This window comes from Stegodyphus dumicola, chromosome 3 (genome assembly GCF_044657685.1).
Source record: "Stegodyphus dumicola isolate Sdum_Otavi_A_Nest chromosome 3, ASM4465768v1".
Taxonomy (NCBI): domain Eukaryota; kingdom Metazoa; phylum Arthropoda; class Arachnida; order Araneae; family Eresidae; genus Stegodyphus; species Stegodyphus dumicola.
Genome location: NC_140770.1, coordinates 138,760,183 through 138,782,463, shown reverse-complemented (window position 1 = coordinate 138,782,463; position 22,281 = coordinate 138,760,183). Strand labels below are relative to the sequence as shown.

The following is a 22,281-nucleotide window of genomic DNA, read 5'->3' as shown; positions in this document are numbered from 1 at the left end:
CTGCATGAAAAACTCCATCTGTCGTTCAGAATTTGAACTATTGATTTTTATTGCGAATTCGCTTTTCCCACGATCTATATAATGTGTGTATATCAAGATTCAACGAAATAGGTCTATTAGAATGTACTATGTAGGTCTAAATAGGGTAACTTTAGTTATAGCCACACACCCACCCCCTTTTTTTTAATTTACAAACAAAACTAACATTTTCTTTCTGTATATTCTGTGTAATTGCATAATAATAAGAGTTATTTTGAATAGACTTTCTAGCTGAATCAAATAACAATAAATGTATTTATTGTTATTTGATTCAGCTAGAAAGTCTAAACAAAATTTTAAATCAAATGCTGTGTGTCTTTATATATTTCTTTTTATTTTAGGTGAAAGAAAAAATAATTTTCCTTTACAAAAGATCTGTTTATATAACATTCAATATGTCTTCAGAAAGTGATTCAGATATCTTTTTTGATGCTGAAGACACTACACCTGTTCATATTGCTAAGTAAGTATCAAGTTATTTCAGTAGCAAAAGTACTGCATGACCAAAATAAAAGAGGCCTGGTGTTATACTGAACATGATATTTGAAGCTATTTGAGTGATGTTATTTCTTGACTTTTAGCACGCTGCTTGAGTGGGGTCACATGATGTCGAGCAGTGGTTTAGTGATCAGTTTTATTGTCAGTTGTCAATTTAAAGCTTGTTGTGAATATAGTTCTGCAGAATGCCCTTTTCAATTGGACAAAGAGTGTTTATTCTTGAAACTTAATTTGTATGTAAATTGTTTAAAACGTTAAGTGAAAAGCTCAAGATAAAACATCCAGAGACAGCTTTGCCTGCAAAATTTATTGCATGTCACTGCGTTATACACCAGCAGTCATTGTGTGTAAAAATCATTGAATTCCAAGATGTAATTGTGGTTGTTACAAAAATAATCAGCTCAGTAATGAAGACAAATGGAGTGCAGCTTAGACTATTTAAACTGCTTTTGGAAAATACACAATTTATTGATCTTCTTTTGCACATGAGGTTCATTGGCTGAGCAAGGGTAAGGTGCTTGAATGATTTATCAGTTTGCTGCCACAAATAAAAGAGTTTTTGACATCCCAAGGAAAAAAACAACGAACAACTAGAAGATAAAAATTGGTAAACAAATTTGGCTTTTTTGACCAATTTAACATTGAAATATTAATGAGCTAAATTTGAAATTACAAGTCGTGGATAATCACATTGTTGATATGATCAGCACTATCAACAGCTTCAAGTCAATGGGTGTTGTTGGTGTATTTAATTATGGCAAAGCACACTAGGGCTATCTGCCTAAGGGGGGGATAACTTCGTGGAGGACTTTCTAAGGGAAACTGGCTCGTATACACGTTACACGTGGGGAAAACACCCATGCAGCTAGCCCGTTCACGGAATTTGAACTTCGGATCGAACTACCAGTGTTCAGCGACTTTACCTCTCGGCCGCTGGTGGTCTCAAGTCAATGGGAGAATTGTATATGTTTCCTCTTTTAGCAAAATTGTTAATGCATTTCTCTATTACCAAAAAAATGGCAGAATGTCTGAAATGACATCGGTACGTACACGTATCTTCAAATTGTGTCTGCATCGCTAACTGAATTTGATTCTAGATTTGGTGACTGTGAATTTAGAGCCTATTTTAAAATCCCTTTAATATTACTGAAGCAGAAAACACTGCTACAGCAATTTTTAACTATTTCCATCTTAACAATATGGAAAACTTAGAAATAGTAAGCATACAAACTGATGTTATTGTAAAACCTTGTGAAACTAATAAGATATTTTGGAGCTTGGTAAACAGAAATCAGTATCCTATTTTAAAGTCATGTGTGATAAAGATTAATTTTTATTGCTCAAGTACCTATAATTGTGGGACATTTTCAATGACTTATTTCAAATCAAAATATCATTCAAAACTTACTGATTCACACTTAGATAATTTTTTAAGAGCATGGAACTCAAATTATATTGTTGATTATAATAAGTTAGCAGACAAATTACGAACATAAGTTTCGCATTGACATATCAAAAAAGAAATTTATATAAAGAGTATAAATTATAAATGTTTGTTACTTAGTTCAATAAAGTTATATCCTCTAAACAAAACTAGTTTGCAATATAACGTTTGATTATGAAACTTGAATGATTGGCACCCACTAGGAATTTTAAATTTTGTTTTGTGCCCTTGATGACAAAGAGGTTGCAGACCCCTGACCTACACAATGAAGCTTTATAAAAATGAAAGATTAGAAAAATATTTTCATTAGCCACTAATGCATGCTAATTCTTTTTCATAAAAACTTCTTATTATTTAAGTATTAAAGACTGAAATGTAAATGGATAGCTTCAAATTATTTGTTTTATTGAAAAAATAAGTGACACCAAATAATAATCTTTGAGTTATAATCTTGCATATTAAATTTTGATGCTTGGGTGGTAGAAATGTGAAGGGATTACAAGTATGTTATATGTATTTGGTCATCCACAAAATTATTTGGTTTTTCTTCTCAGAATAATTACAAATGAAATAGTACAGAAGCATAAAAAAATTTCATTAAATCATATAAGCACCATTTCATTCTATAACTTTTAGCTCTCTCTCTGGCAGCTTGAAAATTGCTTTATTGAAAGAATTATAGTAGAGTTTATCTGTAAAGAAGTATCAAGGTAATGTTTCGACAGTCTTCAATGAAGCTGCTCAGAAAATTTTTAAATGACCTAAAGAGATGAAAATCAAAGTGGGATGGGGGGAATCTATCAGACAGATAACTGTATTGCATTATTAGTGTATTATTTAAATTAACCCTCTAACCAGCCAAAGCACATATTTTGAAATATAAGGTCTGTTCCAAAAGTAATGCATCCCATTTTCTTCTGTCACAACTATTTGTCACACAGCTTTGCCACTTACACAGAAGAAAGAGTGTGTGAAGTCTTAGGAACACAGTGCGACCAGCACCATTCCGCTCCAGGTTCCTGGAGAGTAGCAGTGCCTATTTCAGTGAACCCTTCTACGAATGCTCGGTCGAAATCAAGGTGGAAAAAAACTCTCAAGCAGCAATACGCGAAAAGTTTTGTTTCAAACTTGAGAAAATGCCATCGGAGTTTTTTGATCGGAGATTATAAAAGAGATAAAGATTGTCAAAAATTAAAAAATCCCTCAAAGTACAGTATTTGGGGACCCTAGAGAACATCAAGGTGGTTACGACGAGGTTACTAAAAGACATTCCTGTGATGGGCTTCCGAGACGCATATAAAGCATGGAAATCACATTGGAACAAGTGTGTTAAAGCAGGAGGGTTGTATTTCGAAGAATATTGAGTAATTGTACAAATCAGTTCAATAAATTTGTTTAAAAAAAAAAAATGAGGACATTGCTTTCAGGATAGACCTTTTATGTCAAGACAAACTAGTATAAATATTGGAAGGAAAAAAAAGTAAGGTATAATATAGGAGGGTCATTTTGGAATTTTAATGAAGAAAATACCATTTATCTATGGTATTATAAGTATGTTAAGAGTTTGGGGACCCAAACCTTGCCACTTGAAGAGTTAAGTATGCTGAAATAGTGTAAAGTGCATTCAGGATCTTAACAGTCTTTACCATCATTGTTTTTAAAATTACAATTTTTTTCTTCGAGGGAGGGGCAAGTAAAATTTTAATGTAAAAATAATGGCTGAAGCATTACTTAATATGCTAATTGCTACAATGAATATTCAAGAAACAGAAAAGACATACTCACACATGTGGTAATTGCTAATTCCAACATGTTCTTGTCATTTGTCTTATGTATGATACAGTAAAATTTTAGAGTTTTTATATCAGAGAAGACGTACAGCCTGCCGTTCATTTTCTAAAATATGAGTATTGTACAGTACAAAGTCTTTAATCCGGACTCATCAGGACTTCAGCGATTCCGGATTAGGGGTTTTTCTGGATTATAGATCACCAATTTAAATCTGGTAAGATGGCATGCAGAAATTATAAAATTAGAAATATGAAACTGTAATTTATGAAATAAAGAGCAATTATGATCTAAAGAGTATCAAAGTTTACACACACACACAAAAAAAAAAAAAAAAAAAAAAAAAAAAAAAAACTTAATATTTATTTCTTTACTTTATTAAAAATTTCTTTTAATGTAAGTTGTTTAAGTTGCTTTGTTTTATGTGCTAATACTTTCTCTTTAATTCTATAAACAGACATAATTTCTTGTTCAGTTACAAAGTTCCACTGTTCAAGTCCTGTAATTGCTGTTCGATAATACCGACTAACTTGTCAATCGAAATTTTTTTCATTTTCACTAACCTCTCTGTCACTTTCTTCATGCCTTTATCCATTTTTTACAGCAATTCCACTTTTTATTTGATGGACATCGAAACATGCTTTCACTTTGTAGATCCTTTGGCAGCTCCAGAATCGGAAACTCTTTTTGACATAATCGAAATTTCAAGCTTACTTTTTATAAAATTGCTTGAACAGTCTGCAAAAAATAATAAGCCGTATCCAATTAGAAGATTAAGGAACAACGCAATCTGCAACATTAACTGAAATGGATAATTAGATAATTTTAGCCTAGCTTATACCATCCATTATACATTAAACGCGCATGCGTAAACGTGTTATGCGCATGCATAAAAATATTATGTGCATGTGAAAACACTACGCAAGTTTGTAGTTTTGAGGTCCGGATTAAAGACTTTGTACTGTATAACAAAACTTTTTTTTATCATTATTTATTTGTTATTAAGTTGTTACTGAATTTTACTTGACAGGAGCATTTTCAGTCTTTGGAGTGCAACAGTTAATTCAAGACTTTGTGAGAGATTGCATAAGCAAAATCATAAGAGAAATTAAATCTTAGTCTTGAGAATTGCAAATGTATTTATTGATACTGGTGTGATTTTTTTTAAATACCTGGTAGTCAATTAAGAGTTTTTAAATATTTATTAAATTATAATGGCAAACTAATCATAATTTATTTATCTTTTGAACAGTGCAAAGAAATATCTTTATTTATTTATTCTAATGTGTCTGATTCTTACAAAGTTATGTTGTAACTAGTAGAAATTGATTATTTTAGAGCTATTTAACGTAAAAAAATTAACTAGAAGTAAATTTTCTGAATAACCTAAACATCAATATTGAACATGTTTTTTTAATGATATTTTAAAAAGAAGCATTCTAAAAATGTCATATCAAACTACCAAAACATTGGCAGAAAATCATAGATTTGGTTGGTGATTACTACCTACACTAAAGGACTGCTTTCATGTTTTCTTTTTTCTAATTTTATTAAGAATATTTTATGATGAAAAACTTCTGTTACAACCAGATATTTATGACACCAATGGTACAAAATTTTGCTTGTTGCAAAATACTGTTAAAAGGTCCAGATAAAGTGACTTTTTAAATGATTATACTGCTGATGAGCAATACATTTTACTTGTAATGCCACTATAAATTATATGCAATTCCAAAGGTAAATGAATACATTTATGCTTCATTGGCAGGCATCTACATCTAGTTTTGAAGAGTTTTATCAAAATCAAAAGTGCCTTCAAGTTGCTAAAAACGTTTTGAATTAAAAGCAGAATTATAACTAAGACCATTATTATACATTATCTTGTCAAAATAATTTATAATAAGAAAACTTTCCATATACCATCTCCAAGGAACATAAATTCAATTTATAACTACTTTTTCAATATTTAAAATTTACTTTTGGTTTTGTGATGTTTGCAATTAAAGATTTTTCTAGGCAGATTTTTAATAAGAATTTGAAATTACTATTTTAAAATACTAATTTAAATTCTGACTAAAATTTTTTTTCGGGGTTTTTTAATTAAATTTATGTTTCGTGGAGGTGGTATATGGAACGTTTTTCTTATTCTGAATTATTTATTAGTTCATTACTTTGCAGCTTTAGCCCAAGTCATAGGCTTTTTAATATACTTTTAATTACTTTATCTTGTCAAAAGGTATTCTAGTGTTTATACTATAGGTGAAGTATGCTGTCAAACCTTTTCTTTATTTTTAGCAATTTCTTAATAATACAGACTTATTAGCTGTCAAGTGGGTAAAATCTACTGAAAAATTGTTAATTTTATCAGTAGTTTGATATTATTGCAACCACCTTGTCGCAATTTTTTGAAGAAGAAACATAATGGTAAATTCAAATTGAAGAAAGCTATTTATTTCATATCGTACATATTTTAATTTGATATTTATCATGGAAAACAATTCTAAAACTACCTACAAATGCTATCGCCCGCATGTAATTATTTCAGACTACCTTAGTCTTACTGGCCATTTCTTACGCTTTCAAACAAAATTTAACTCTTGTTAAATCCTTACTCCAGCGGTATATAAATCTGACTGCTGTAGTAAATGGTAGATGACTATTCTCGAACCTACAAAAATTTCACAGAACTTTCTTTGTTTGCAGGCAAATTCCACAAGCATATATTTCAAAATTCAACTAAATACCAAAAATAACGCAGTTTGCCTTTACAGTTTCTAATACAATTGAAACAACATGTCCAAAAAGAGGGATGTTCTTATTCAAACTTACTGGTATCAATATGGTTACTTGAGGAATTGTTATGTGCGTGGTTGTTACATTTTGGCAACTTCTGCCAGGGTGGTTGCAATAATACCAGAGTACCATTTTATTTTAACTCTTTTATTTCCAATGAAATGGACTAACTGCATGGGTGTTGCATTAGTTTTCTTAATTTGAGTGAATACTTGCCAATTTTCTTGTTCAGAATTCTCCATAGAAGGTTAGAAAACTGTATATATTTTTCTCTTGATTCATTTGATGAATTATTAATATACTTTCTACACCTGTGCTTGTTTATGTATGTATATAAATTATTAATTAGTAAAGCAGCTATTTTGTTTTTATGCAAAAATAATGTTTTATTGTTCTAGGTCAGCTTACAAAGATGAAAAAATGAAAGATATGGTATGACAAGTTTTATTACTACTTAACTAGAATATTTTTAAAAATCTGTTTTAACTGTTAATTTTTAAGATTAGGGATGTTTATATAATTATAATTACCAAATGTGATAACTATTTAAGAAAAGATAAAATTGATAAAAAGTTAGTTTGCCTCTTTGCCAAAGTCAAAAACTGCTAGATCATTGCTTTGATAAAAACCTATTTAACTTTCTGAAGCCGGCGGTACAGCAGTTGTACCAGGAAAATGACTTTCTGTAACGCTGGCTGTAGTACAATTGTCGTATCAGCCATCCCCTCCCTATTTTAGAGAATCGCCTATCTGTAGATCTCTGGGTGGTCCATTGTCACTGCTGAGAATAGCCACTGGCTACACATTGTTTCCCTCTTCTTATCAGTTTGGCTACATTTTGGCAAAAACCACAGATTTTTGTCTCGCGCCAATATACTTGAAAATCGAATAGAAGCCATCTCTTTCTCAGACGTTAGAACACTGTCTCACAATTTTAGTGCTAACTTTTTTAGTACTAACTTTTGCTGTGATTAAAATGTCAGCAATTTTGCACGCTGTTTAAGCTTACCAGGTTTAATGCTTTTTAATCATAGCAAATAAGAATAGATTAATATTTTAGATTTAATGCCCTTCTAGAAAATAGGTAAAACCGCTTTTATCGTTTACTTCCTTTTTATACTTATGAATAATAAGATTTTACTTCGACCTTCTTTTTTTTTTGGAGTGCCTAAAACCCTTAAGAACTAATTGTTATCTCTTCCAAAGTGCTTCTATTATGTAGGCAATTTTGTCTGATTTATCAGGAGATAAAATAAGAGACAATTGTATGCATAATAGTTTTTGTGATTTTCATCCATTCAATGATTGTTTTCAATGATTTTCATTGATTGTAAATTAAATAAAATCAATTTATCGTAGACCCTCTTTTATGATGAGATCTGCCAAAAAGTATCTAAATATCAGTAAAGCTCACGTTACTTCTAAATTGAATCAAAACATCAGTTACATTATTGTATAAAATTTCAGCCAGTTTTATTTGCTGAAATTCTTATACTCCTCAAGAGATAAAGGGAATTCAGATAAAATAATAAAAAAAAAAATTATCTTTTAAAAGGTTGTTATTTTGTCTGTAATAAGGTGTATGTCAACTTACTATTAAATGTATGAGAATTAGGATTGGATTACGGAAAAGCACGCGAACGCTATCTGCTTAATGGGATGGATGCTTTCGTGTAAACCTTTTTATGAGAAAATTGCTTGCATTTACATTCCTGGTGGAAAACTGCACATGTAATCAATCCGTTCTTCGGGTTTCATTGGATTAATTTTGTTTGCTTACTGAATTACGTCAAAGAACATAACAATTACCTGTATAAGGGGAGGGATGCCTTCACAGAGGACGTTCTAAGGGAAGCTGTCTTGTATTTACATGACACAAAATCCATGAATCCAACCCTTTAGCTGGGATTCAAACCCGAGCGAGCTACAAGTGTTCAGCCACCTTTACCGCTCTACTGAAGGGCCTGTAAAAAAATTGATAAAGAAAAAGTATTGAAATAACCGGTTTAATTTACCTATATTTCTCAATTGACAGTACATAAATTAGGCATATGAGGGGATTATTTGTGAATAAATAAACTGTATTGCACTTTTCTCCACTATTTCATATTACGATGGAATTATTGCATTTCAAAGTTATCTCTCATGAATTAATTTTGCTCCGTTCATGATATAATATTTTTTCAAAGAGAAATTTACACACTTTAAATAAAAAATACACGAGAAGATACTTTATGCAAAATTTGGCGTAAACAGTTTTCTTAATTTTGCTTTGAAAATATTCCAGGGTAATCGTTTTCATTACTGGAAGAAATATGAAAAACAGATTTACTACATTGTAAGTGTCAACACCAGTATATTTTTATTCTTTTAAAAACTTGAAAGATTACTGTTTCTAAAATAAATTAGAAAACATACTATGTGATAATAGACTATTCATTGAAAATGAAATAGACTTCAACCTTTGGATATAACGATGGTTTTAGATGAAATTTCTGCCTATGAAAGGAAATTGATGTATATATCTTCATGAACATTTTAAAACTGTTCTGAAAAATACTTTTGATGATTGCATGTACAGGTCACAGATATTTTTCCTCTGCTAACATAAACAAAAGCCAAAGAAAAATTCTCGTTAAAGATATACCTCCTTTGCCTGATAGTCCAATGTAATATTTGTTAGTTAAATGATGAAATGCAACCAATGTATCTCTGATTTTCTTTTTTAGATTATAATAACAAAATTATCGAAAAAAGTGATTTAAAGCTTTATTATTGCTGTAAGCTCATCTCAAAATCTAATTGTATTGAATCTCATTCTAATCATACATTTTGTTCTAAATAAATAGTGCACTGAACATTTAGTGCACTATTTATTTAGAACTTCATTTAAATGAAAGCAAAATAATCATCGAAAAAATCACAAATCTAGCAACCCATCTACTATGGGACAGCGTCCGACAAAAATGTAAATTTTACTGTATTCATGGAGACGACTAACGACTTTTCTCATTAGGAAAATTTCAAAGAATGGGCAAAACTGTTTCAGATTGCGCCAATCTGAAGGCTATATTATGAGAATTTCGGCCCGGTTTTGGAAGGTTAAATGATTGATGTATGCATGAATTTCAGAAAAATTGGTTTATGACTTCCCTATAAACTTTCTCACATCTCAGATTGTGTTTTCATCTCTAACCCTGTGTAGAATACTGAAAAATAACACAGAAAATAGATTCAAATGAAAGCAACCAAAATAGCTGATTCAGATAGATTTTGGCATGGAGCTAATATGTATGTGCTTATGTTTTTAGGCATGCACGTATGCGTGATATGCTATACAGTATGATACTTTTCCATGTATTCAGTGGTAAGATTCAGGTTTGGCAGAAATGCTTCCAAAAATTTTTTTGACTAGATAACCTAGTCTTTAAAATTACAATGGTGCAATTCATTTAGGTAATTTATTGCTACTTAAAATCCTTAATGTTATTGCGTATTTAGGCAGCCTACCAGTTCTTAACTTATCAGGTTCAATGTTCCGTCTTACTTTCTTCGGGAACATGCAAGGACCTGACTCGGAACAGAGAGCTTACTAAAGCTATGTTCAATCACTGTGGGAAGTAGACAGGATACACAAGAAGGGTATACAAAACCCTTTATTTTTCTCTATTTACAATAACTTCCGTACTTCGGAATACACAGACCCACTACTTGTGGTCTAAACGTAAAAATATAAAAATAAAACTAAACTCTAATTTAACTTTAAAATAATAAACGTGGAAGATTGGCCTTATATTAACAGGAAGCCGTATGTAGTACAGAGAACTGTGAACACTACAATACGTTTAAAAATTATCAAGAGGATTAAAACCTCTGGCCTGGAAGGCAACCAGCAACTGAGTAAAACTTCTAAGGTAAGCGGCCTGCTTCGACTCACTGCTTCCTCTCTTTCGCTTGGCAAAAAGCCACAACTTAAGTACTTGGCGTTCGCCAGACAAACTTTGCATAAATACATTAACGCTTATAATTCTGGCCGGAAGTAGAAAATAAGAAGTGATAGTAAAGATTTAAAATAAAATAAACGTTAGTAAAACTTAAGATCCTTACAAACTTTTTTAATCTTACCCCTATATATAGATGTATGATATATGTATGAGCACATGTATACGTTTACATATATATTTATTTATTAAATTAATTAAAGAGTTATAAAATGTGTAGAATGAAAAATTAGCATCAAGTTAAATTATTTTAAATTGTTCTTATATTTAAGATTGCTTCTTTATATCAAAAACATAAATTCACACCATTTATTGCTTGTTATAATCAGGATATTTTATTCTATGACTTCTTTGAATATCTCTTTGATATTTTTATATGTTTTATTCATTAGGCTTGTCTTTTGGGAAAGATCATACCATCATAAAAATATCAAACATCATTGTTAACTTTCATCCTGAATAAGAATATATATCCCAATGATAAATCTATTTTACTGTTATTATCATCAATCGAAATTTGCATCAATTTTGATAGGTATGTTGTTTTTAAAATGTTTAAAAAAGTAAAGTGAAATTTAATAAGGGAGGAATGAAAAGGTTGTCAGTTGTTTCTTATTTTTAATATACTACAGTTTCTCTTCACTAAAGTGGTCATATGTAAATTCTTTTGAAATATTTAAAAGTTTCATATTACAAATTTGGGCAATCAATTATAGTCCCTTTTTTAATAAAGAAGTATTATATTAAACTCTTTTTTAAAGTCAAATTTTGATTATAAGATAGTTTTTATTAAGAATCTTTTCTCATTGTCATTCGTATGCAAATATTTCGTCTTTGCTTAATCATACCTTCAACCTATTTCTTAGAATCAAAAATCAGAATGTTTAATTCCCTTCCCCAATCACAGAATTTTTTTTTAATTATGTGTATTTTAAATTTTTTTAATATATTTCTTTTAATCTTAAGGTATGTAACATTGATACTATGAAGTGCTTTATATATCTTTCATTTGTTGAAAATTTTCTTGTAGAATTCTACTTTTATGAAAATAGAATAACTAAAAGCTTATTTTATTTTTTTAGTAATTAAAGCTTTAACCAATTTGGTACACTTATAAAGTCAATTTCTTATGTATTTATAAAATTTTGTTATATGTATTTCATATCTCTAAATTTGAATTATAAAATTGTTCTTATATTCTTATTATTTTTTAATTCTTATTGTCTTTATCATATATTTGAGTTTGCTCTCTCTTTACTGTACATTTCTTAAATACTTTTAATATACATTTATATATTTAAGTATGCTTAAAATTTTCCTTAGACTGATGTTTTACAAGAGGATTCTGCCATCAACAGTAATGCTTTGAAACTTGTAGTTATGGATGTTAACGAAGAAGATTTAAAGGTATTTGAATTATTTATTGTTTCTGTAATATTTTATAGTTTAATGCAATATAGTATTTATTTAGTACTTCTCATAATGATTCAGTAACGTGCTAAGTTTTAAAAAAATCTCCAAATATTTCTGAAAGTTAAATATATATGAAGGATATAGGGGCAAAATCACTTAACAGCATTTTTTTCAAAAACGAGATAGCAGTGCCATCTTATAGCTTTCAATGAGTATTATCCACACATAAATTATTTTTGTAGGTAGAATTACTCTAAAGCCATAAAAACAAGCAATAGGATTTTGGTTGGAAAAACCACTTTACTTCACATCTTCTTGGAAACAAAATCAACAAATTCTTTGGGAGTTTTAGCCTTCCAGCACGTGCACATCTTATTTTTTATGACATCCATTATTTTACTGTTTTTAGCATGAAAAACGACAGAAATGAGTGAATATTGATAATAAATTTGTTAAGAAATGAAATATTAATCTTATTATTGCAAAATATAAATGATATCGCATTCAAATATAAGTAAATTATTTTTAAGTTCTTATGTTAGTGAGATGGAAATGCAACGATGTATTTCATTATAAAACGTTTTAAATTTATTATGTAATAATTAATTTTAAAATCGAAGCTAATTTTAGTATTCATCAAAGGCAAGTATAGACAAATCAAAAAGGAAAACACCTTGGTAGGAAAAAAAGTAAGTTTAGCATTACTTACTTCTGCAAGGAAATTTACTCTTACTAGTTACAAAAACGCACTTTAAACTAACATTAATATTTTTATTTATTTCTAAAAAATAGAAATAAAAGAAAATAAGGAATGGAAATCGCTATTGTTCTCCCATCCAAAGGTTTCCTTGGCTTCCTTTTCGTCATCAGAAAATTCTTGAAGAATGTGAGCAAAATCAGCTGGTTGCACATATTGTTTTGCCATGAAAACTGATATAAAATTTACAGAGCCAAACGTATTCAAATTAAAATAATACATGACAATTAATAACACAAATTTACAAAATATTTGAGAAAGAAATATTCACCCAGGAATAAGCGCGTGTCGTAACTTTTACAAAAAAGCTGCCACGTAGCACAAATGCCCTGTAAAAAAGAAAAAAAATTCAAATGTCTTCCTGTTGGCACATTCCATGATGTGAGGAAGGGTAGAAAGGAGGAATAGAAATGATATTCAGACGTCTCAGCTTCAATATGCAAAAAATGTGCATTAAAAACTGAATTTTTCGTAAATGTGCATACGTGCGTGCTGGAAGGATAATGACAAACAGAATCTAATTTTAAATAATTCATTATTATTAACTGAGTGATTAAAATCAAAAGATTTCTTTGTTGTACAGGTTTTAGGCATTTCTCCAAGCTATGAAACAAACAAGAAGGAAGTAATAAAATTCAGAATATGTGCTATTTTGATATAGTGTAGTATTTATGAAAGTGCTGAAACATAGTAAAACATGTATGTATTTCACTCATATTACATTTAATCTTCCATAATAACAAACAAGTTTAAAATGTCAAAAAGGAAATATTGAAATGCTTCCATAAAAGCAATACAGCATGGAATCTGAAAACAAACATCTCTTTCGCCAATCTGAGCGATAATTGTTTGCTGTTTGGCATTTAAGTCTGTTTAGTAAGTGAAAATGGTAACCTAGCTACGTAGGTTTCGTGGAAATGTGGATTTTGAGAAATGTCCCTTTCGACGTTTAGTCCCACGTAGCAGAAGCATATATGATAGGGACATAAATAGGTCAGTCAGAATGCTGCTAACTTTCAGCACTTAACAGTGTCTGTTCTGATCAACGGCTGTGTCTAAGCAAACAAAGTGCCAGCAGCAAAGTGTTGGTTATGAGTAATGCTGATTATTATTTTACTTCACAGTTTAACTTATGCCACTAGACATAAATATTTGCATATTCCTCTGGACTGAGTAAGTACGTGTGAAATGAGGCATGAAAAAAAGAATTACTGTTAAGCTAATTGTTTGTACAATTTAAATAAAAAGCTGCTTTAAAATATGGGACTGTTATAAATGTAAAATATAAATGTTTAAAGAAATTTTATAATTTAATCCTAATTACTGGGAAACATTTGTGAATTTAATTGTATTCTTGATTTTTTATAATTAATCTAAATATTAGACTATGTTTAATACTAATATATTCTACTTACAGATTTATTTTATTCTCACAAATTACAAAAGTGAACTTTGGGTGTAGATAATTTCTTTAGTTGAATCAGTTCCTATTTGCTTGATGGGTCCTTAATTTTTCTGGAGTGGTGGCTACTGTTATCACCTATTAGGTGCCTCCGTAATGAAATAATCATCACGTCTGGCCTTAGTAATGACAAAAACATAAAAATGGCTAATGCCTGTCATTATATATATATATATAGTTCTTGAAAAGAGGAAGGAAAAGTGGAAACAATTCCAACAGCTGCATAATACTGAAATAAGTAAATTTCTACATTCTGCTGTATATACATTCTGCGTATAAATGAAATGCTTATCTAGAATCCTTGACCAGTGGAACATATTTACATTTTTTAAGGAAGAAGTAAATGCTTCTAAAGTAGAGAATAAGGTTGGCAATTCTGACTATTCTTCCTAGTAATGTAGATTGCAAGAGTTACTAAAACAAGTACCAAATTTAAATCCAATATTAGTTAGGACACATTAGGAAAACTTTTATTAGCAAAAGCAGGCCTACGTAGCAATTGCTAAGAACAAAATTACAGAGTTTCTTTCTTATTGAAAGCCAATGTTCTTAGCATTTGTACGAAAACTGAAGAATTATTTTTGTATAAAAAGGTACGAATAATATTTTTTACCTCCAACATGCAAGTGTTTTTATACTGTTCACATTTAAGAATTAGTCACTGAACTTTCAGATATTATAATTAGTTATTTAAAATTAATTAATTATTTAAAAAGAAAGGTGTTTTCTTTATATATATTATTAGCATTTAAAAATATTTTCTATCATTGAGAAAATTCTCCCGATTTCCTAAAAAAACGTAAGCTGATGTGAATGAGTACACTAAATGGGAGACACATAAATTTACAAATATCTGCTAATATGGCCAAAAAAAAAAAACATTTTGGCTTTCAGATGTAAGTAGCGTCACATGGGAGTCAAATGTTCAGACACATGAGAATCAGGAACTTTATTTCCATGAATTACATGAATTTCTTCTCTTACAATTTGTCATGATGGAGGGGGAAAAAAAATCTAGAATCCTTGACCAGTGGAACATATTTACATTTTTTAAGGAAGAAGTAAATGCTTCTAAAGTAGAGAATAAGGTTGGCAATTCTGACTATTCTTCCTAGTAATGTAGATTGCAAGAGTTACTAAAACAAGTACCAAATTTAAATCCAATATTAGTTAGGACACATTAGGAAAACTTTTATTAGCAAAAGCAGGCCTACGTAGCAATTGCTAAGAACAAAATTACAGAGTTTCTTTCTTATTGAAAGCCAATGTTCTTAGCATTTGTACGAAAACTGAAGAATTATTTTTGTATAAAAAGGTACGAATAATATTTTTTACCTCCAACATGCAAGTGTTTTTATACTGTTCACATTTAAGAATTAGTCACTGAACTTTCAGATATTATAATTAGTTATTTAAAATTAATTCATTATTTAAAAAGAAAGGTGTTTTCTTTATATATATTATTAGCATTTAAAAATATTTTCTATCATTGAGAAAATTCTCCCGATTTCCTAAAAAAACGTAAGCTGATGTGAATGAGTACACTAAATGGGAGACACATAAATTTACAAATATCTGCTAATATGGCCAAAAAAAAAAAACATTTTGGCTTTCAGATGTAAGTAGCGTCACATGGGAGTCAAATGTTCAGACACATGAGAATCAGGAACTTTATTTCCATGAATTACATGAATTTCTTCTCTTACAATTTGTCATGATGGAGGGGGAAAAAAAATAGCAAATAGTAGCTTTATGAAAATGTATACTTACTAAAGATACAATAAAACCATCTATTAGTAAGACCTCAGAATGAGTAAAACAATAAGTAGATTTTTCACAATGGCCAACAGCAATATGAGACCAGGCTGTTACAAGCACACACAGATAACTACAAATCACTAACTCCGCAATTTAGAGGGAAGTACTAAGGGGTGCGGGATATAGAGAGAAAAGTAGGTACTGTGTGTCTTTATAACAGCATTCATCACAGTGTCTGAAGGGTTGCTATAGCAACAGGGTTAGTGTATTTCGAGTAGGGTTGAGCCATGGCCAAAAATAAAAGTAAAACAGAAAATTTTCTATTGTTAGATGTTGCCAAACTAAAAAGTGAACCAAAGTGGCAATAATTTCAGACTGTGAAAGTCTGCAACACTACAACATTCTAAATTCATGGTATTTAATTCTGTTAATTTTCAAAATGTCGTAATCTGTATAATTAAATATTAATACAAGAGCTAGAGGCCACACAAGAAACTCACAGAGGATGCACATTTCCCACCTCTGCTTATCTAGTTCTTTATAAGCAGATCCAAAAATTGTGCCATTTGGAGAATTAAATCCTGTGCAATCGAAAGAAGACTGTTATTTTTGAAATTTTGCATAAACTGTGTAATGGAGTTGGGATTAAAATTTAAAGGCTACACGAAGCAAGTTTCTCAGCCGACTTTCTCGTAGAGCAGCAATTTTAAGGATCTGCACATGCGCCAAAAATTGGTCATGTTCTCTGCTGTGATTTCAGAATTGGCATTCGCTGCTCACTAGCTTATGATAAAATTGGTGTTCGCTGCTCACTAGCTTACAATAAAATTGGAGTCTCTAGCCAATAAGATTGCTTTGAGTGATCACGTGCTTTTCTTCTCATTTGAAATAATAAATATGGCTGTATTTTGTTGGAGCGAAATTCAAATTTTTCAACTAATAGATTTCTATATAGAAAATGTGTTGTGGGACACGAGTAATGTAAATTTTAAAAATAAAAATTAAGGGATTCTCTTATTTTGGTAAGCTTTGTCTTCCCCATTACTTTATGTATTCAAATGTTTTCTGTTCGGTGTGAAAATTATTTTAACTCCTCCAAGAAAAGTTCCAAAAACTATTAATGATGCCATGTCATGGGTACTAAAGGAAAATATTCAGAAACTACTTGAAACTGTGGTCGCACTAATTGAAAAAAAATTCAGAAAGCAAAATCTCCAGTCAAGAAATTGCGTGCCAGATTTAAAGACTCATTGACTCATTGACTCAGAGACTCATTGACTTCGCCAAAAATGGGAGTTAATCATGTGATGAAGTATGTAGGTTTTCCGATACCTCCTACACGAGCGATCGTAGGCCAATGGTAAAAAGCAGAGCAAATTTTCTCCATACATTGAGGTCGTGAATTCGATCCTCCACCTTAATTTCGGATTTTCTGTGCCAGCAAGGATTTTTTAATATCATTTCTCCATCACTAAATTCGAACCGCATGACTTAAAAGTCACTTTTTATTTTTTCGCCAACGAGTGTGGTGTTTATTAAATTTTAACACTTTTTTTTTTTTTTTTTTTTCTGAAAGGCCTATGGCACGTGTTATAGATCTACTGGTGAAAACTCTAGTACTTGCTTACCAGCTCAAAAGAAAGTCACAAGTCACAAACTCAGTTTTGTGTTAATTGAGTTTTGCGTAAACAAATTGCAGCCCAGTTTAATACAACATTTCTAAATTTTATTAGCTGATTAACTGATAGAGTCACATGATCATAGTTTTCAGACTGTATTAGTTATTTAATTATGCTGATATTAGTTTTTTAATGTTCAATAAATATACTACTTAAGACTTTCTACCTTTATGATATTTCTTATTTGAAGTTTTTGCACTGAAATTATATTGTTGCTTTGTAATGCAGTAATCTTTATTCTATATTACTACTTTTTACTCATACTAGTTTGATTTTCATAGCATTATTGTATATTTATTCATTAATAAAGGTTTTGATTTAAAGCACAGTAGTTACTTTTTTTTTCTGAAACATGGTTATTTTATTATTTCAAGATTTAAGTGCACAAATAGGAGTGCCAGCAAATGACATTTTTTTTAAAAAAGGAGTAATCTGCGCACTCACTACACAAAGAAAAAACATAATTTTTTAAAGTTTTACTGCAAACTAAATTTAGCAAAACATTAAAATCACGTGGCATCATCCGTAAATACTTTCCAAATTATACCATGTCTTCAATATGCAACTCCTAGAGTAGGGTATTACACTTCTCACCAGTGATCTCCGTAAATACTTTCCAAATTATACCATGTCTTCAATATGCAACTCCTAGAGTAGGGTACTACACTTCTCACCATTTCTCCCCGTTTGACCCAACTTCTGGTCCAAACACATTTTTCTTTTTTCTTCCATAGCAGTAGCTAAGTTCAAAATTGTAGCTGTAGCTATAGTAGCAATTTAAAGTAAAATAGTCATCCATTATTTTGACTATTTGACAACACCGTAAGCTTTGTTTACAAATTGTAGACAGTGTGATGCTGTAGAGGGCGGGAACACTTACTTTCACACTGATTGGCTGAGTGAATTTCTGTACTAACGAGAAAATAGTTCCGTGTGGACAGGCAAGCTATCTCAGATATTGTCGGCCAAGGAAATTGCTACATGTAGGCGGGCCTTAACAGGATTTAAACAGATTTTCTTTTTCTGTCCTTTCTTTTTAATTTATGCATTCAAAATTTCAGAATGAGTTATTGCAGTCAGTTCTTTTTAAATAATTGTTATTTTGGCATTTTAATTTTTAATGTGAACCAAAAATTAATTTTAGAATCTGTTTCAATTCACAGGTGGGAAAGCGATCTCATAGCAGGCGCACAAAAATCCATCTTTATAGATGTTACCAAAAAAGGTTGTTGCAAAATATTTACAAGTCAGGCTAGTTAAATTATATAGAAAATGAAAATACTTGAATTAGTAATATAACACTTGTATGTGTAAATAAAATATCGATATATGGTAATGTAAGTAAGTTAAAAAAATTACTCTATATTCCAGTGCATGACGCGCACCTATAATTTCAAACTACATTCTTTAATTTTTAAGTATATTTCACTGTATAACGTGCACCCTTTCATCAAACGCGTCTTTCACCAACTATGCTAGTCTAGAAATAGTGTGTGAGTTGATAATAAAAGCATGAAATGAAATTAAAACTATCATAAGTCAAAAGCCTTTTAAAAATGTAGTACAGTATAAAAGTTCAGAAATCCGCAAAGCTTGGGACCAGAGGTTGTGCGGATTTTAGGATTTTGCAAATTTCAGGACAGAAAAGATAAATCATAATATTCAGACTCAAAGTGCAAAATAAATAAGGCATATTTGATACATTTAATTAAATTATTATATTTATTATATGCATTAATTTATTATTACATATATAAATTGATTATATTATTCATTGTATTATATGTACACAGCATCCAGGTTTGCCAAGTCCAGTGTTAGAATCACTGTTGCTATAAAATTTCAACAGCTTTTTTTTATTTTTCCATATATCATACACAATCGTGTCGTAATTCCATACAATTCTGCTATAAACCGAGGAGTGGAACCTGCCTCCATCTTTTGCAGAATTTGCACTTTTTGCATTACCGTCAATGCAACATGTTTACGTTTTTCAACGTTGCAAGCGGTAAAATCATGAGTATGTTTCTTATCTGTCATTGTATGAAAAAGGGCTGAAATTTAAAATATTCTTAATTTATCCACAAACTATCCGGATAAAAAAAAGGCAGCACTAAATAATCTCGTGAAATAACAAAGCTCAGAAAATACAACGGGAATCGTGAATTTGAAAGAAGAGTTGAGTGAATCATCTGCTTTTCTACCTCAATGCAGATTAGAGGGGAAAAAGCTTTTATCATGATATCAATAATTTGGTATTTCCGTTATGACTCTTTGTTATTCGGTAATTATGATGTTATTATTCGGAAAGTATTTTTTCTTTGATATTCCGCACTCAATGTTGCAATTTCCGGAACCTATAAACTGAATGTTTATATTTTGAGAGGCAATGCGGATTTCAGGTCGGCGGATTTTCAGTATTTGACTGTATATCTAACAAGCTAGACTGAACGGAAGATTATCATTTATTTATGGATCAGAACCGCGAGATGCTGAAGATGATATAGAATTCGATCATATGCCTGAATATATAATGGAAGAAAAATATGACAAAATTTTCATGTTATCTGATAATGAAAATTAAGTTCATTAAGTATGTCATTTCTTTTAAAGAAACAGCATTTAGGTAAATGTAAAAAATCTAATTTTTGTATGCTTGTCTTGTCCATATTTTTAAATCTGTAATTTTTAGGTCCGGTATATAACGCATACCTGTAAATTTTGATCTTAATTTTTGGGAATATGGTTGTTTCTCAAGTGAAGAAATTTTGGTGACAGTATTAATGGGTTTTAATTCCTGCTATAGTATCTTCACGGAAATACTGAAATTAGTGCACAATAGCACATTTTCATAAATTTTTTAGTATGTGAATTTTCTAATACATTTTAGGTGGAATTTTTAATCTCAGTAATTAAGAAATCTAAAATTTAACAGCATAGGCTTAAAAATTTTTCTCTGCAGCCCATAGTGATATGCCTTAGTCTGAGCTGTTTGAATATCAAAAATAAGTAACCACTTAAATATTAAAGTAAAACAATTTTGGAATTTTAATTTATGTATATTTTAATATTTAAACCATTCTTAAAATTATGATACGACTTTTTGGTTTCTTATTAGGAAGCTGCAAGGAAGGCAAAAGATAGTGAACTAAGACGTAAAAAAGTTGAAGAACTGAGGAAAATGGTTTTGAATGATGATGATGAAGTGTTACAAAATCACTCAGAAGAAAGCAGCATTGCCTCATCTTCTGTGGAAGGTGTATATCCCAAAGGCAATCCACAGTGTTTATTAAAACATTCTGAACAGAATTCGAATGAAACATGTAGTATCATTAGTTTAGGGAAAATTGGCAGCATTCTTGGTGGTAGAGACATTCAGAGCGGTGCTAAAGATATCGATGCTGTTTCAGTGGATTCTAAATATTCTATTAGTGAAGTGGAAAGCTTAAAAGAATTTGTTCCTCCAAAATCTCAGTGTTCAGAGCCAGATGTTGTTGCTAGCACAAAAAATGAACAAGTTCAACATCCTGTGGCACCACCTCGAAGAAAGAAGCGAAATAAAAACAGTCAGTCAGTTTCTTCCGTAAGTTCTGTACCATTTTCTTAAATTAAGAGTAGTATCTTTCAATTGATGTTTGTGACAGCAACGTCTTTCCTCATATGTTTTTAGCATCTTTTTGTAAAAGGAAGGAAAATAGTTAAATGTCAATGAACAAAATTCTTAAAACAAAGGTTGGAAAAATAGTTAAATTATGTGCAAAGTTGAAAAGCTGGTTCTTGAACTGTGAAGAAAGTTAGTTTGCCTGCATTTAAAATATCAAAGCCTAGGTGTGCTGTAATTTAATGTGTAAATATATACATGTAAAATTCAATGAAAAGAAGAGTAACAATTTAAAATAAAATATTTTACAGTAATGTAAATTGTTTTTCATGAGAATGCAATCTGACAAAAGCTCTTCGCCTCCAATATATTTGTATTTTTATAGTTAGAATTCTTACCCATTGTTATTTCCAGTGCATGTTCATTTTAAGTCTCATTTAGGAATTTCTGGTTTCAGTTGGATTTATATATATATTATTCTCTGAAGAAAGGTAATTGCTTTTATTTGTCCCCTCTCCTAAACTGGAAAGGGCTTTTGGAGTATTCTGACAAACATGAGAAACAGTATTGCTGTGCATTTTAAGTCTTTGATGATGATAGAATGAAGAGATAGTAATCATAAAGTAAGCAATGTTGCTATCAGTAACTGAAGTAGTAGGTAAAAAAGATACTTTTTGCTTTTCTGAAATATAAATGTTGTGCTATGCATAATATTTCTTTTAAATAATAATTCTAAATAATGATATTAGTAGTTGATAGAATGGAAAGGAAATGTAGATAAAACTTTTATTATTTTATGTAGTATTTTTTTTAGGGCTCCATGTTTTTAGGGCTAACCGTAAATGTTGGTATGAAATTTAACCAGATGGCTAAAATCTTAATATATAAAGCTTCATGGGGGAAAAAAAAAAAAAAATGATTATTTTATTAAGTCCAGAATAAATGTAAAAATACAAATAGATCTTATCTGATTAATTTCAGTTTGCGTAGGCTACATTATATTACAATTGCATTTGTAGTATACTTGCAGGTGTTCATATCTGGAAGT

The 22,281-nt window shown here is 30.3% G+C and overlaps 1 protein-coding gene across 4 annotated transcripts in view; it reads left to right on the top strand.

Annotated features, from left to right (window-relative positions):
• Window positions 1-22,281, top strand: part of LOC118193930 (WD repeat-containing protein 44) — a 156,593-nt gene that overhangs the window by 12,344 nt on the left and 121,968 nt on the right. For 3 of the 4 annotated variants that reach the window (XM_085813353.1, XM_085813354.1, XM_085813352.1), the window contains 4 exons: window positions 381-502; window positions 6,961-6,994; window positions 11,887-11,970; window positions 20,751-21,215. In XM_085813353.1, the coding sequence (XP_085669479.1) occupies window positions 435-502; window positions 6,961-6,994; window positions 11,887-11,970; window positions 20,751-21,215 (651 nt within the window). In that variant the 5' untranslated portion in view covers window positions 381-434. Of the gene's footprint in view, window positions 1-380; window positions 503-6,960; window positions 6,995-10,975; window positions 11,099-11,886; window positions 11,971-20,750; window positions 21,216-22,281 lie in introns of those variants that run through there. The other variant, XM_085813355.1, reaches the window with a different exon arrangement.